The 15,304-nt window shown below is 43.1% G+C and overlaps 1 protein-coding gene across 3 annotated transcripts in view; it reads left to right on the top strand.

The window, feature by feature from the left end:
- LOC106605930 (cullin-9) overlaps positions 1–15,304 on the top strand; it is a 35,983-nt gene that overhangs the window by 18,362 nt on the left and 2,317 nt on the right. Inside the window, exons 17-37 of one of the 3 annotated variants that reach the window (XM_082975351.1) lie at positions 4–109; positions 221–316; positions 436–611; positions 693–826; positions 971–1,156; positions 1,459–1,485; positions 1,769–1,905; positions 2,111–2,293; positions 2,515–2,672; positions 2,787–2,988; positions 3,169–3,340; positions 8,132–8,277; positions 8,397–8,526; positions 8,795–8,997; positions 9,168–9,421; positions 10,242–10,617; positions 12,873–13,013; positions 13,229–13,393; positions 13,641–13,804; positions 13,948–14,041; positions 14,252–14,437. In XM_082975351.1, the coding sequence (XP_082831477.1) occupies positions 4–109; positions 221–316; positions 436–611; positions 693–826; positions 971–1,156; positions 1,459–1,485; positions 1,769–1,905; positions 2,111–2,293; positions 2,515–2,672; positions 2,787–2,988; positions 3,169–3,340; positions 8,132–8,277; positions 8,397–8,526; positions 8,795–8,997; positions 9,168–9,421; positions 10,242–10,617; positions 12,873–13,013; positions 13,229–13,393; positions 13,641–13,804; positions 13,948–14,041; positions 14,252–14,437 (3,436 nt within the window). Of the gene's footprint in view, positions 1–3; positions 110–220; positions 317–435; positions 612–692; positions 827–970; positions 1,157–1,455; positions 1,486–1,768; positions 1,906–2,110; positions 2,294–2,514; positions 2,673–2,786; positions 2,989–3,168; positions 3,341–8,131; positions 8,278–8,396; positions 8,527–8,794; positions 8,998–9,167; positions 9,422–10,241; positions 10,618–12,872; positions 13,014–13,228; positions 13,394–13,640; positions 13,805–13,947; positions 14,042–14,251; positions 14,438–15,304 lie in introns of all 3 variants that reach the window. The other 2 variants (XM_082975349.1, XM_082975352.1) reach the window with 2 other exon arrangements.

Below are 15,304 nucleotides of genomic sequence, written 5' to 3'. Positions count from 1 at the left end.
CAGGCAATTGGCAGTGCTTGTGGCCAGTGAAGACTCCAGCTATATGCCTGCCCGCATGGTAGTACTTGGAGGAGACGACCCCACAAACATCAACACAGAGCTGAACACAGTAAGTAGCTGTATAAGCAGACAGGAGTAGGAAACTTTGGAAGTAGGTTAAATTTACCATCTTGTCTTTAAGGTTTAAGCCCCTCACCCACCCAACTCTTTGTTTTTACAGGTCAATGTGCCCCCTTCAGCCAATCGCATTGTGTTGCTGGAGAGCATAACCCGCTTCTGGTCCATTGTGCAGATCAGGATCAAGAGGTGTCAGCAGGTGGGCTGTGGAATCATGAAAATTTGAATTTCAGTTTACTTCCTGAATTGACATGTTATTGATCCCAACCCTGGTCAGCAGGGAGTCCTTTTACATTTTGAACCTGCTCTTCCCACCAGGGTGGCATTGACACAAGGGTCCATGGCTTTGAGGTGCTGGGGCCCAAGCCCACCTTCTGGCCTGTGTTCAAGGAGCAGCTCTGCTGTCGCACCTACCTCTTCTACACCACTAAGGCCCACACCTGGTGCCAGGAGATCCTGGAGGACAAGGCCCAGCTGCTGCAGCTCTTCAACAAGTAAGCCTGTCTCTACTATACACGGTACTGCAAACTACACTGACCCCCTGATGGTGCTAACCTGGCCTGGTGTCTCTGCAGACTGAACAGCGCTCTGCGACATGAGCAGATGTTTGCTGACCGCTTCCTGCCTGATGCCGAGGCAGCGGAGGCTCTGGGACGAACCTGCTGGGAGGCCCTCATCACCCCCATCGTACAGAGCATCACCATCTCGGGTAACTTTTGGAGTCTGTCTCACTCTTTCTCTCGTGCACTCACTTCCGCACTTCAGCTAGCTTCTATCAGTCATACATTTTCATCAACTAAGATTCAGTCAGTTGTAGTACAAATAACTTGCTTCTCTTCTCCACTCCCAACAGAGACCCAAGTCCTCAGTCCCCTCTCCTGGCTGCTCAGTGAGTACCTTGACAACGCAGAGTCAGCCAGGCGCTGCAAGAGCCGGGCCGCCATCTTCAACTCCCGCGTTCGTCGCCTCACCCACCTACTGGTCCATGTGGATACCAGCAGAGTGGACACAGAGGAGCTCAAGCCGCCCATCAAGTGCAGTGAGTAATCCTGTAACGCTATACCTTACCACGCATTTACTTCTGATGAACACTCAAGGCTGCTATGAGTCTTTTCTCTCTCCAGCTTCTCAACCTTCAGAATAGTGAACTGACAATTATTGCCCCTGGAAATAGGTGCTGGGAATTGCCAATCAAAATGAGCTGAGAATAAGTCTTAGTAGACTAGATTTTGCATGGTAGTATAATATTTGGAAATGCGAGCGTATTGATACTTACAATATTTGGTAGCCACCACCCATCAAGTCTTCCGTATTTCAAGGTATTTCTTTTGTTTTCAGAAGGTATCAACCGAAGCAAAGATTTAAAGAGTAAGTAACAGTTTAGAGGCTAATGTACTGCATTTCGTTTTAAGTTATTCTTCCAGCTCAATGGCACCCCCATTTTTAATTTTTTTTTTTATTATAATTTTTTTTTATATAACTAATGACTGCAACATTCCGCTTTCCTCCCACACGCAACCCTCCAGTTTCAGTTGAAAATGATCAGGACGATGTGTTATTGATTTTGTTGTTTTTGGCTGCAGATTGTTTTTACCCTGATTTATCTCAAACCTTTTGTTTAGCAGGTAACTGAATTGTCATTTACTTTCAGATGGAAAAGAGGGAAAGAACAAAGATGTAGCTGCTGTCTCCTCTTCCTCCTCCTCCAACTCTGTCAAACCGAAGATGAAGAACACCAGCAGTATTGCAGGGATAGCACTGTGTTGGCAGGGCGTTGTACAGAGACAGGTAAGCCACTCCTATTGCTCTAAAAACGCTGAGGCCCATTATAAACCTACTCTGATCTAATGTCCTTGAAGTAAGTTGGTGTAGTAACTCTAAACAAAATGTTTGAGTCAAGATGGCATCACTAAATGAGTCTTTGGCAAGATTTCAAAGTTGGAACTCATAGATAAATAACTTTTGGAGTGATGACTTGACACATGTTTAACAGGTTAAGAAGTTTTTGGACTCAACGTGCAGCCTGCCAGACTTTGTGGAGCGCTACAGGAACATGTACCTCCGTCTGAAGAATGCCATGGAGGAGCTGTTTGGCCAACAGACAGCGTTTGTGCTGGCTCTCCGCCACGGCTTCTCTGCTGCTCTCCTACAGCTCTCCATCCTCACCGCCATGCACGTGAGTTATACTAGACTACCTATATTAGACGACCTATACTCAATACTACTTGGGTCATATTAGGGCAAACAACGGAAAACGCACTGTTTTTCCCCGTTCCAGTCATTTTTCTTCTGTTTAGTACCTAATGAACATGACCCGGCAGTGCACCGGTAACACATCTATTCTCCAGATCACTGCTCTTTGTGTAGGTTGAATTCTCCATCTCTTGTGTTTTGCAGGTGAGCGAGCGGTTTGCCCAGTACATCGACTTGATGATCCAGGAGAGTGGAGTGGACTCTGGCAACGTGGAGACTCTTAACCAGTTGCAGCAGTTCCTAGAACCCATGCTCTTCCTCTCCGGCCTGGAGCTGGCCAACACCTTTGAGCACTTTTACAGGTAAGTCCACATTTCTATCCCTGTAGTTGGTAAGGTCAACCTAACACCATTTATCATTCTGAAAAGGACCATATTGTACCCGAGTCTCAATCCATCTCATTTCCTCCTCCACAGGTACTACCTGGGTGACAGGCTGCTAGGCCAGGGCAAGGTGTGGCTGGAGAGTGCTGTCATAATGCAGATAGGCACCTGCTTCCCCAACCGCTTCCCCCAGCAGATGCTGAAGAACCTGAGTGAGTCTGAGGAGCTGCAGCAGGAGTTCCACCTCTACCGCCTCCAGCAGCTGGACAAGACCCTTCAGGATGTCGACGAGGAGGTGAGCAGAGGATGAGAACCACTATTGTATCAGGCCCTGCAATGTTTTTCCTTTATTCTTTTTTATATATATATAGCTGATGCTTGTTTCCAAAGCAGCATACACATGTTACAATGTGATATGGGCTCATGGGAATCCAACCCATAACATAAACTATTTTTGTCCGTTGCTGTGCTACAGATGATGGATGATCAGCCGTCGGAGCCTGAGGAGGAGAGTGAGGTGAAGGTGCTGATCCTGTCTCCTCGCTGCTGGGCTGTCTCCTCCCCCTGCTACATGGACAACCACAGCAGATACTTCCCCAAGCAGCTCTGCACCTACCTGGCAGAGTTCACGGACTTCTACTCTAACAGTCAGTCCCCTTCGGTTATCTCTTTTCAAAAAGTTTGGTTGTATGCAATAATTTGTTTGCCTCATATTGATGTATTTTAATATTTCTCATATGTGACTGGCTGCCTCGATTTGGTCTTATGTAGCCCCAAAAAATGTGTACTTTTTTTTATATATTGGATAAAAGAGACTCAGCTAGAAAATGGTATCATACACTACAGTTGAGGAACAATGGGAAAGTAATTCTGCTTTAAAAGTTAACTTTTAACACCACTTTTGAGAAAATGGCCCTTGGATGTTTTGGTACACCTACTGGAGAGCTCTTTGTCTACACCCATTCAGCATCGTTCCCACCCTCTTAAGCCTTAGCCCCACCTATCTCTTTAAGGCTTGACGTGTGAGACCATGTGCTGAACAGAGTAAGTAGTTTAGTAAACAACCAAATATTTCAAGACTAAGTGTTAAAAGTAGTATCCTACAATAAGGAAAGAATCCATGTAAAATACACTTATCTAGTCCTTGGCCTATATCCTAATCTGACTTTCGTGCAGGTCATGTTCTTCACATTAGCGTCCCTGGTAAACACACACTATCAAATAACATCCAAGTTTATTTGTTACATGCACTGGATACAGAAGGTGTAAACAGTACAGTGAAATTGTTACTTGCAATGTCGTCGTCCCCCCAAAATTAAAAGAAAATTAACCGCTGAGCAAATTTCAGGTCTGCTGAGCGCAAACTTGAACGTTGTGAAAATTCTGTGCAACTTCCAGCGCACGTTTACTGTGAACACTGAGGCTGTTCCTGCTTTAACCTCTCTGGGCCAGTGGGACGTTTGCGTCCCACCCTATTCAACAGCCAGTGGAATCGCATGGCGCGAAATACAAATGCCTCAAAAATGCTATAACTTCAATTTCTCAAACATATGACTATTTTACACCATTTGAAAGATAAGACTCTCGTTAATCTAACCACATTGTCCGTTGTCAAAAAGGCTTTTACAGCGAAAGCAAAACATTAGATTACGTCAGGAGAGTACCCTGCCAAAAATAATCACACAGCCATTTTCAAAGCAAGCCTATATGTCACAAAAACCAAAACCACAGCTAAATGCAGCACTAACCTCTGATCTTCATCAGATGACACTCCTAGGACATTATGTTATACAATACATGCATGTTCTGTTCAATCAAGTTCATATTTATATCAAAAAACAGCTTTTTACATTAGCATGTGATGTTCAGAACTAGCATACCCACCGAAAACTTCCTGTGAATTTACTAAATTACTCATGATAAACGTTGACAAAATACATAACAATTATTTTAAGAATTATAGATACAGAACTCCTTTATGCAAACGCTATGTCAGATTTTAAAATAGTTTTTTGGTGACAGCACATTTTGCAATATTCTGAGTACATAGCTCAGCCATCACGGCTAGCTAATTTGACACCCACCAAGTTTGGGACAAACTAAACTCAGAATTACTATTAGAAAAATTGGATTACCTTTGCTGATCTTCGTCAGAATGCACTCCCAGGACTTCTACTTCAACAACAAATATTTTGGTTCCAAATACCTCCGTTTTGTTCGTGCGTTCAGGTCACTATCCGAAGAGTAACGCGCGAGCGCATTTCGTGACAAAAAAATGTCAAAATATTCCATTACCGTACTTAGAAGCATGTCAAACGCTGTTTAAAATCAATTTTTATGCTATTTTTCACGTAAAATAGCGATAATATTCCAACTGGACAACGTTTTATTTATTGAAAGAGAGAAAGAAAAAAAAAATGGCGAACTCTCGTGAAACGCGCATCTCCAGTGTCACTGTCCCCAGGTAGGCCACTTACAAACTCTGCTGCTGTACTTTGCCCAGAGACAGGAGACGCGTCATTCCGCTTTCTAAAGGCTTTAGAGAGCAATGGAAACCTTAAAGTGTCACGTAACAGCACAGATGCTGTAATTTCGAGAGAGATGCAACAGAAGGACAACAAATTGTCAGACAGGGCACTTCCTGCATGGAATCTTCTCAGGTTTTGGCCTGCCATATGAGTTCTGTTATACTCACAGACACCATTCAAACAGTTTTAGAAACGTTAGAGTGTTTTCTATCCAAATCTACTAATTATATGCATTTTCTCATTTCTGGGCAAGAGTAGTAACCAGTTTAAATCGGGTACGTTTTTTATCCGGCCGTGAAAATACTGCCCCCTAGCCCCAACAGGTTAAGGTAGTTTTAACCAGTGGCCTACATCAAAAACAACAGAGAAAATGCATCCCATAATATTTTAACATGGAAATGGCTGTTCTGTCATTCAGCCTACAATAGCAGCCAATGTGTGGTGTTCAATGTAAGCCTACATTCCATGAGACTTACAACAACAAACATGCAGGGCTTGACATTAACCTGTTAATCTACTTGTCCTTCAGACAATGAGGCGATTGAAAATGTTGTTTGATGAAAGTAACCACTTTTACCATATAAAATGCATCATTATTCCCATACCATTATTACATAGAATCAGACAAATTATGCTACCCTCCGCCTATTGGCTAATTATCTTATTCAAGCCTGTCTCAAAATACAACACTGCCCCTTTAAGACAAAAAGAGCTCTTTACCTGACCGGCTTTTCAAAGATGTCTAGAAATGTACACGTTTTGTTCTCTTGTAAGAAGCAATCACTCCCCTATTGCTGACTACAAATTATCTATAACTGGGATAATAACTCACCAACTAGCAAAGGATATGAAAATAGTGTGCACACGTGGTTACATGCAGCTCTTGCTTTGATCTCAAAACAAGAAGTGAATGACACTGATCCATGTACGGCAATGGTCTATTTGCATATAGGCCTACTGCAGCTCTGATTTATTTATACCGCACCGGTCTGTGTAGAGTACGGTCTGAGTAGTGCATGTCAATGCAATAGAATCCTACTCCTATGCGTTCTGCCTACAACAAAATCTTTTGGATAGTTCATTATGTTTTGGTATGTTGCATTGAAAGTGGCTAATATTGCGTTGATTCGATCACAACTGCCACAGTAAAGGAGACGTTGATGGTATTAACAGAGAACTCTAGAACAGTGGTCACCAACCTTTTCTGAGTCAAGATCACGGAGTCAAAACCCAAGCTGAGATCTACCGCTCAGATTTTTTAACACGACTTAAAAAATGTAAGCCTGCAACATTAACCAATTTAAAAACCACATATTGGCTTTGCTTGAATTGCCCGCCAATGAGTGTATTGTTCAGGGCATTTAAAAATTGGAGGTAGGCTATATGATCATGCTGGTAGCGCATCTTTTTTTATTAATTGTGAAGCACAGCTGAGTGAGAATACATTTAAATATTTGGCTTTTATTTTTATTTCACTGGGCTGATGGTGCCTGCATCTGATGTTTTTTTTTACATAAATATTTACTGATCGACTAGGAATGCCTTGGATATTGACCAGTTGATCGCGATCGACCGGTTGGTGACCACTGCTCTAGAATGTTGAGTGAAGTTTAATTTCGTGCTTCTCGCTGTTGGCTGATATTTCTATGCGGCAGTCTCGGGGCTACTGCGCGCGCAGCTTAGAGGGAACATTGGTCACTAGCAATATTAAAAACAGTGTCCGGATAAAATATTTTATAATTATTAGATGAAGCTTACCTGACACGCTTGTATAAATTGATAGGTCATTTGAAGGAAATGCTATAACCAGCCACATCTAGCTAGGTGGATGAGTCACTATTGTCTAGACATGTATACATGTTCATGAAATACAATAGATGGACGTAATCACCCACAGACACACCTGGCTAACTTGGTGGGTCATGTAATCATCTGGCAAAGTGGAGTCTTTTGTTTAGACATGTAGCTAGCTGGCTAAACAATAAACCGGCGTAATCCCAACTCGTACTACTAACACCAATACAAACATTGTCATAGCTGTAGTATGAATCTGCAGGTAGCTAAAGCTGACCAACTAGCTAGGTTCAATGTTAGCTAGCTAACATTAGGCTATAACTAGCAATGCAAATAGAGTTCTGATTCCAATAATATTACTACACAGATCATACACGTAACGTTAGCTTGCTAGCTAACGTTACGTGTATGATTTGTGTAATAATATTATTGCCAGTTTGCTAGCAAACAGTACGCTTTAACTTGCAATGAAAATGACTTTCTCACACAATTAGACACTTGTATCTGAAAATGTTGCTAGTCTCTTACCCGTATACATGGTTGAACGCGTCATAGCAGACTGGCACCATTTGAACTCAATTTTGTTTGGCCAGAGTTGTCAAGTCACTCCCGTTCACAATTACCATGGCATGCAGAATGTAGCCCATCACTTTTTCCAACTGATCTGTCGAAAGGGCCTGCTAAATTCAGGGCATCAATGCTGTTGAGAAAAGTAGAAAAACTTTTGTAGTTCTCGATGGCTAATGTTATCTTTCAACAAAAAAAAACATGGTAGAAAGGACTGTCAACACATACTGAACAGCTCACGTTATAGACAGAAGCATGCTACATGGCAGACCAATCCAAACTCAACATGTATACATGTTCATGAAATACAATAGATGATCGTAATCACCCACAGACACACCTGGCTAACTTGATGTGTCATGTAATGGGACATGCCCATCATCTCTGGATGGGCATGTCCAGCACATCCATTATCTCAGCGACATATGCCTAGTTTCCTGAAACAAGTCACATATGCCAAAATCTCATCAGAACCAGTCTGTTACAATGGCATATTTCAGAACAAAAGTGCTTGAGCCTAAACGTTGAGTGGTATGTGTTTGTCTGCAGGCCAGTGCATGTACAATCTGACCCACAGTAAGCCCCGGCGTCTACAGTGGACGTGGCTGGGCCATGCAGAGCTGCGCTACGGTTCCTGCACTCTCTACGTCTCCACCCTGCAGATGTACATCCTCCTGCAGTTCAACCACCAAGCGGTAACTTGATGACCGGGGGGGTACAGTGCAATGCACTATGGGGAGTTGAAGTATTACATTTTCTCCATTGACAATGGGCTGTTGTCTCTGATACTACCTCCTGTTGTATTTTATTTCAGGATGTATCTGTGGAGGCTCTTCAGCAGGCCACAGGCCTCTCCCCGACAATGCTGGCCCATGCTCTGTCTCCCCTCACTGCAGGGAAGGGCATTCTCACCCAAGACAGCCCTGACAACGATCTTGTGAAGGGTGAGCTCCTGCTCTTTGTCTTCCCCTGGCTAGCTCTTTCTCTCTGAGCCTTTCACAAATATTCTATGGAGCTTCTGTTGATCCTTGTAATCCATCAGATTTTGTGACATTGCATTTACACTTTTAAAAAAAACAACATTTTTTTACTGAGACTCCTTCTCCTGCATTGTTCCCCAGTTAGATTATATTTTAGTGACCATTTTGAAATTACTGTTGGCATTTGTCATTGGAGTCGCACTGAATGTATAGTTTTGTCCTCTGCCCATAGGAGTCCTGAGATTGAACAAAAAAGCTCTGTCTCAGAGTTTGGAAAACCACAGCTATTGCTACCTGCTGCCCAAGCAGACCTACTTGAATGTGGATGAGGATGCTGCCCGCTCGCTGGAGAGGAAGAGGAACTTCATCTACTGCATCATCATCCAGATCATGAAGGCTGAGAAAGAGATGCACATAGACAACCTGGTGTTCAGAGTAAGGCCATGTTCCTTTTTCATGTGTAACCAATGGAGATCCTCAACTGATCCTATGTAGTGGTAGTATAGACGTCCATCCCTCCGTGGTTCAGGACCAGCTTTATTTGATGGGCCAGATACTAGCAGCTGGTGTCTTATGTACTACTTTTCTCACTTGTCCTCCCCCAGGTGTTGGACACGTGTCAGAAGCGAGAGGCGACTCGTTCCCCGGGCTCAGTTCGTTTCAGCTGCAGCACTACAGACGTGCTGTCCTGCGTCATGCATGTCATCAGCAAGGGCTACATCAGGCGCAACGAGGACAGCCCCCACATCGTGGAGTTCCTGCCCGAGGACCCCTCCACTCCCCAGAAGGGCCAAGCGCATTTCTCCTTCAGCAAGGCTGAGCTGAAGAATAACCCCAGCAGCAGCAACGCTGACATCAGGTGTGCGGACTGGCCTTGACCTAGTAGGGGGAATGAATTTTAATGTGGATGGCTGGTGTGGCCTTTGGGGAGATTCTGTATCTCGGGGCTAGTTTGGTTTTTGAATGGTAGGGAAGGAGAGTAGACTATATTAACAGGCCTTTTCCATTTATGTCCCACTGCCTTAGGCATCGGATAAATGCTTTAATAAATAACCAATTGGGATGAGGTCTTCAGTCCTGTTACAGCACGTATTTGTGACATATGTTCTCGTTCTGTCCTACTTAAGCTTTTAAATGCACTTTGACCTAAACTATGGCTGCATGGCAATGCCCACCAATGTCAGTCATTTCATATTCAGGATGACCACTGATGCTGTTCATCTAAGCCATTACTTTCCAAGAAAACCAGGGCTCTCTACTCAAACGATAATGCAACATCAAAATAATCTAGGCTCTTACACAATATGTTCAGAAACAGGCAAAATATGCTAGTGAATGTTTTATTATAAATAAAGAAAATTGATCAACTTTGAACCATGTTTGTTGCTTTCTTTGTGTTATAATGAAATAGTCTAGAAATGTTGTATGGGGTGAGATATTTTCTAACGAAGATTCCAAAATTAGTCACTCAGTCATTAAAATCACAGTTATCACGAACCTGATGACTAAATTTAGCTTATCTATAAGGATGTTATGGTTACTCACTTTAAATAACACATGCTTGTTCTCTTAAAGGAGAGCATTTCCAATGTAATCATACATTGACACCCTCACTTTTAAGAAGTTAAGATTTCCATAGTTGTAAGTACCCTTGTGACCCACTGTGTCTCCTCCTGCAGCCTGGAAGGCATCATTGCAGCCCCTCCGAGTGCAGAAGATGGAGTCCTGGAGGCTGTCCTGTTGTCCATGGGCCGGACCATGAACCAGGAGGAAGTCCGGCAGCTGATGCAGCGCACTGTCCAGCAGGTCTCTGGCACTCTGAGTTTGGACCTGGACCAGGCTGAGCACCTGCTGGTCCACTGCAAGTGGAACGTGGACGTGCTGATCCAGCGCTACACAGACGACCCAGACTCCCTGGTTTTGGCTGCCGGGCTAAAGGGCCTGAACCCCCAGCCGCCCCCTAGCCCCGTGGCCAGCTGCCCCGTGTGCCTCATCTCCCAATCAGGGGAGGCAGAGCCCGCCCCCACCCTCTGCTGCATGCACTACTGCTGCCGGGTCAGTCACCTTACAGATTTTTCTACCTCTTTTCAAACTTCTTTAAAAAACTCTTGCACGGATACTTTAATTCTAAAGTCTAAGCTGTTGGGGAGCGAGGGTTCTAAGCTGACATGGAATTGTTTTAAGATGGTCATACTATAGATCATTTAGCTATTTGATTCTGAATTTCAGTACCCCTTCAGGAATAAAATATTGATTTGAAGAAATATTGAATTTGTTAGTTACTACTATAGCCCAGAGAAACGCATTGAATAACACATTCATTAATGGTAAAAAAAAGACAGTCAAAAACCAAATCATAAGAAACAAGATTTTAAGTGTTTGTCTTATCTAGGCGATATAAGAAAGCTCAGGAAATATTTTTTTTACACATTTAACTCCTTTTTTGGTTAGGCATAAAACTACCTTCAAACTTCCATTTTTTTTTTTAAATATATATATTTTTTTTATAAACATTACCGGTTACCTTCAGACGAGTCCTGTGACCCTTTCTGTAGTGTGTCACATTAGTTTGTAGCCAACTGTTTGGACACTACAAACAGAAATTTGCATTTCAATGGTACTGACTTCAGACGAGTCCTCTGACACTTGTGGGGGTCGGTGACCACCATCGTGTACGTGAAAGTCTCCACCTTTCCATAGTGGTCATAATAGTTTGTATGTCAAACTGTTGGGACTCTACAGACGTTACGTGAGAATCAACTCTAGGGGGTTAAGGATGAATTACACTGTACATACTGAGTAGTAACATCTTCTCCTAATTCATGTGTACAGTTTGTCAAAGGACTCATTTGATGATTATTTACGGTGCCTTTGGAAAGTATTCAGACCCCTTGACTTTTTCCGCATTTTGCTACGTTATAGCCTTTATTCTATAATGAAATATTTTTTTTTTTGTCCACATCAATCTATACACAATACCCCATAATGACAAAGAAAAAATGTTTTTATTTTTTATAAATAAATAAAAATATATTACATTTACGTAAGTATTCAGACCCTTTACTCAGTACTTTGTTGAAGCACCTTTTGGCAGCGATTACAGCCTCGAGTGTTCTTGGTTAGGATGCTACAAGCTTGGCACACCTGTATTTCGGGAGTTTCTCCCATTCTTCTCTGCAGATCCTCTCAAGCTCTGTCAGGTTGGATGGGGAATGTTGCTGCACAGCTCTTTTCAGTTCTCTCCAGAGATGTTTGATCGCGTTCAAGTCCGGGCTCTGGCTGGGCCACTCAAGGACATTGAGATTTGTCCTGAAGCCAATCCTGCGTTGTCTTGGCTGTCTGCGTAGGGTCGTTGTCTTGTTGGAAGGTGAACCTTTGCCCCAGTCTGAGGTCCTGAGCGCTGTGGAGCAGGTTTTCATCAAGGATCTTTCTGTACTTTGCTCCGTTCATCTTTCCCTCAATCCTGACTAGTTTCCCAGTGCCTGCTGCTGAAAAAACATCCCCACAGCATGATGCTGCCACAACCATGCTTCACCGTTGGCATTCAATAGTTAAATATTGGTTTCATCAGACAAGGGAATGTTATTTCTCATTAGGTGCATTTTGACAAACTCCAAGTGGGCTTGTGTCATGTGCCTTTTACTGAGGAGTGGCTTCCATCTCGCCACTCTACCATAAAGGACTAATTGGTGGAGTGCTGCAGAGATGGTTGTCCTTCTGGAAGGTTCTCCCATCTTCACAGAGGAACTCTGGAGCTCTGTCAGTGACCATCGGGTTCTTGGTCACCTCCCTGACCAAAGCCCTCCTCCCCCGATTTCTCAGTTTGACCGGGCGGCCAGCTCTAGGAAGAGTCTTGCTGGATCCAAACTTCCATTTAAGAATGATGGGGACCTTCAATGCTGCAGAAATGTTTTACCCTTCCCCAGATCTGTGCTTCAACACAATCCTGTCTCGGAGCTCTACGGACAATTCCTTCGACCACATGGCTTGGTTTTTGCTCTGACATGCAATGTCAACTGTGGGACCTTATATAGACAGCTGTGTGCCTTTCCAAATCATGTCCATTCAATTGAATTTACCACAGGTGGACTCCAATCAAGTTGTAGAAACATCCCAAAGATGATCAATGGAAACAGGATGCACCTGAGCTCAATTTTGATTATCATAGCAAAGGGTCTGAATACTTATGTAAATAAGGTATTTTTGTTTTTAATAAATTAGCAAAATTTCTAAACCTGTTTTCACTTTGTCATTATGGGGTATTGTGTGTAGATTGCTTAGGAAATCGTTTTTTTTAATATTTCCTTCAGTCTTGCTGGCAGGAGTACCTCACGGCCAGGATTGAGCAGAACCTGGTGATGAACTGCAACTGTCCAATCACAGACTGCCGTGCGCAACCTACTTCTCAGTTCTTCTTCAACATCCTGACCGACAAAGACACTATCGCCAAGGTCTGTCCCCCACACAGCTCAATGAGAGAAACACACTTATTTTAACCCAAAACATTACATCACATTAGTCTAGTTGTCATATGAAGTGCTGGCTCAGTTTAGCATGGACAGTTCTGTCCAGTTTTACAATGTTTGTTTGCTTCTCGTGAGTTTAAAACAGCAGTACCTATCCTTTCATTGAGCCCCTCCGCTCCTGTCCTCCGTTTCCCCTCCAGTATGAGAACGCGCTCCTCCGGGGCTACGTGGAGTGCTGCTCCAACCTGACCTGGTGCACCAACCCCCTGGGCTGTGACCAGATCTTGTGCAAGGAGAACATCGGCAGCATGGGCACCTGCTCAAAGTGCTGCTGGTCCTCCTGCTTTAGCTGCAACTTCCCAGAGGTTAGCGCTGAGCTGTCATACAGTACACAGCTTCATGTCTTCATTCTCATTTGTGTTTTTGGGCTTTAGTGAAAATGTTTTACTTTATTTGTAATATTTTTTTTACTTAAATGTTATTGAATCAGAAATCCTTATTTATATGGTTAGCGATCAAACTTGGTGTAGGGTAAATCCATCTATCTATACATATTTTTCCAGACACTCAAGCAAGCACAGAGTACAGCTTAACCTCCACCATCTCCCCCAGGCTCACTACCCAGCCAGCTGCAGTCACATGTCCCAGTGGATGGATGATGGTGGCTACTACGAGGGTATGACCATGGAAGCCCAAAGTAAGCACCTTGCCAAACTCATCTCCAAACGCTGCCCCAGCTGCCAGGCCCAGATAGAGAAGAACGAAGGCTGCCTTCAGTAAGTATAAAGCTACTGGACCCGTTTTAATCCTCAGCCCTGTTCTGTCTTTTTTCCCATCAAACCATTTCAAGGTTTACCAGAAGTATGTTGTAGGGATTTATAGGCATCGCTGTTACTGCCACTCTCCTTTTTCTTTTCAGTATGACCTGTGCCAAATGTAACCATGGATTTTGCTGGAGGTGTCTTAAGCCATGGAAACCAACCCACAAAGATTACTACAACTGCTCAGCTATGGTGAGTCCATATGACTTGATGAAATTAAGTTTGTGCTTCATAAGATTTAAAACAAATGCAAAGGGTTTCTGTAAATTGCAGAGTATTTTCCCCTTTGGTTTGTGACATGATCATCCATGTCCAATCTAAACCTACATACTTTAATACAAAACTCTGTAATAAACAAAAGCTCTGAGTTCCAATGCAGTGATACATTTTTTCTGTCTGCAGGTGAGTAAAGCAGCAAGGCAGGAAAAGAAATTCCAAGACTACAACGAGAGATGCACTTTCCACAACCAGGCCAAGGACTTCGCCATTAATCTGGAGAGCAAAGTCTCCTCCATCAATGAAGCACTGCAGATGAAGTCCTTGACGTTTGTTATTGATGCCTGCAAAGTACTCGCTCAAGCTCGCAAGGTAAGAGGGAGTAAACAAATAGGAAAAGAACCAACTAATCTGTAGCGACATTGAAGCAATACAGTGTCTCTTGTGTTAAAGAGCATTTTGGAAAAATCAATCAGCATGTGATTTCACATACAAGTCGGGGTAAAAGTAAGGTGGTCTGGTACTGCGTCCTGGGAAAATAAATAGTGGTAAGTCGTACCGGTAAAACATGAGCCTATCACAATTCATACAACATAGCCTATAGTTTTTTTGGGTATTACACCATTATTTAACCTTACTGCAGGTCAGCCGCATGACAAATTAACGAATTGACTGGAAACCGAGTGGCATACGCTCCAAAATGCATTGTGGTTTGAGGAGAACAGTTACATTTTGTGGAGATGAGTGACCGAGGCGTGCGTGGATAACAGTGGATGCATCAATTCAGGCTACAAGTGTAGGCCCAATGACAATCGCAGAATGTTATTACAATACACGTAGGTGTTTTGTAACCATCTCTTTCCATTCATCAAATAGTGGGTTCACAGTGCACTGTTGGTTTGGATGCTGAAATTATTTTGTGAGTGGACGAATGTGCGCGTAGCCTACAGGAGCGCCATTGTTAAATGACCATTTAACAATCAGATGAAACACAGTGACTGGTTGTGTTTCTGCCCCATTTAAAAGGCATAGGCGGCATGTCCATAAGGCTAGGGGAAGAAAAGCTTTCCTTAAAGTAAATTTGAATTACATATTCCTGTCTATAAAGAAATCAATATAATCATTGTAAATAGGCTACTACACCAGAAAGCATGATTTGCCATAGAGAATCATTAGCATCTAAAAAATATAAAAGCTGTCGATTTGTTTTCTATTGCATAGTCTACAGTCGGAAGGACC

Source organism: Salmo salar, chromosome 01 (assembly GCF_965601325.2).
Source record: "Salmo salar chromosome 01, fSalSal1, whole genome shotgun sequence".
NCBI lineage: Eukaryota > Metazoa > Chordata > Actinopteri > Salmoniformes > Salmonidae > Salmo > Salmo salar.
This window is presented reverse-complemented; position numbering and strand designations above follow the sequence as displayed.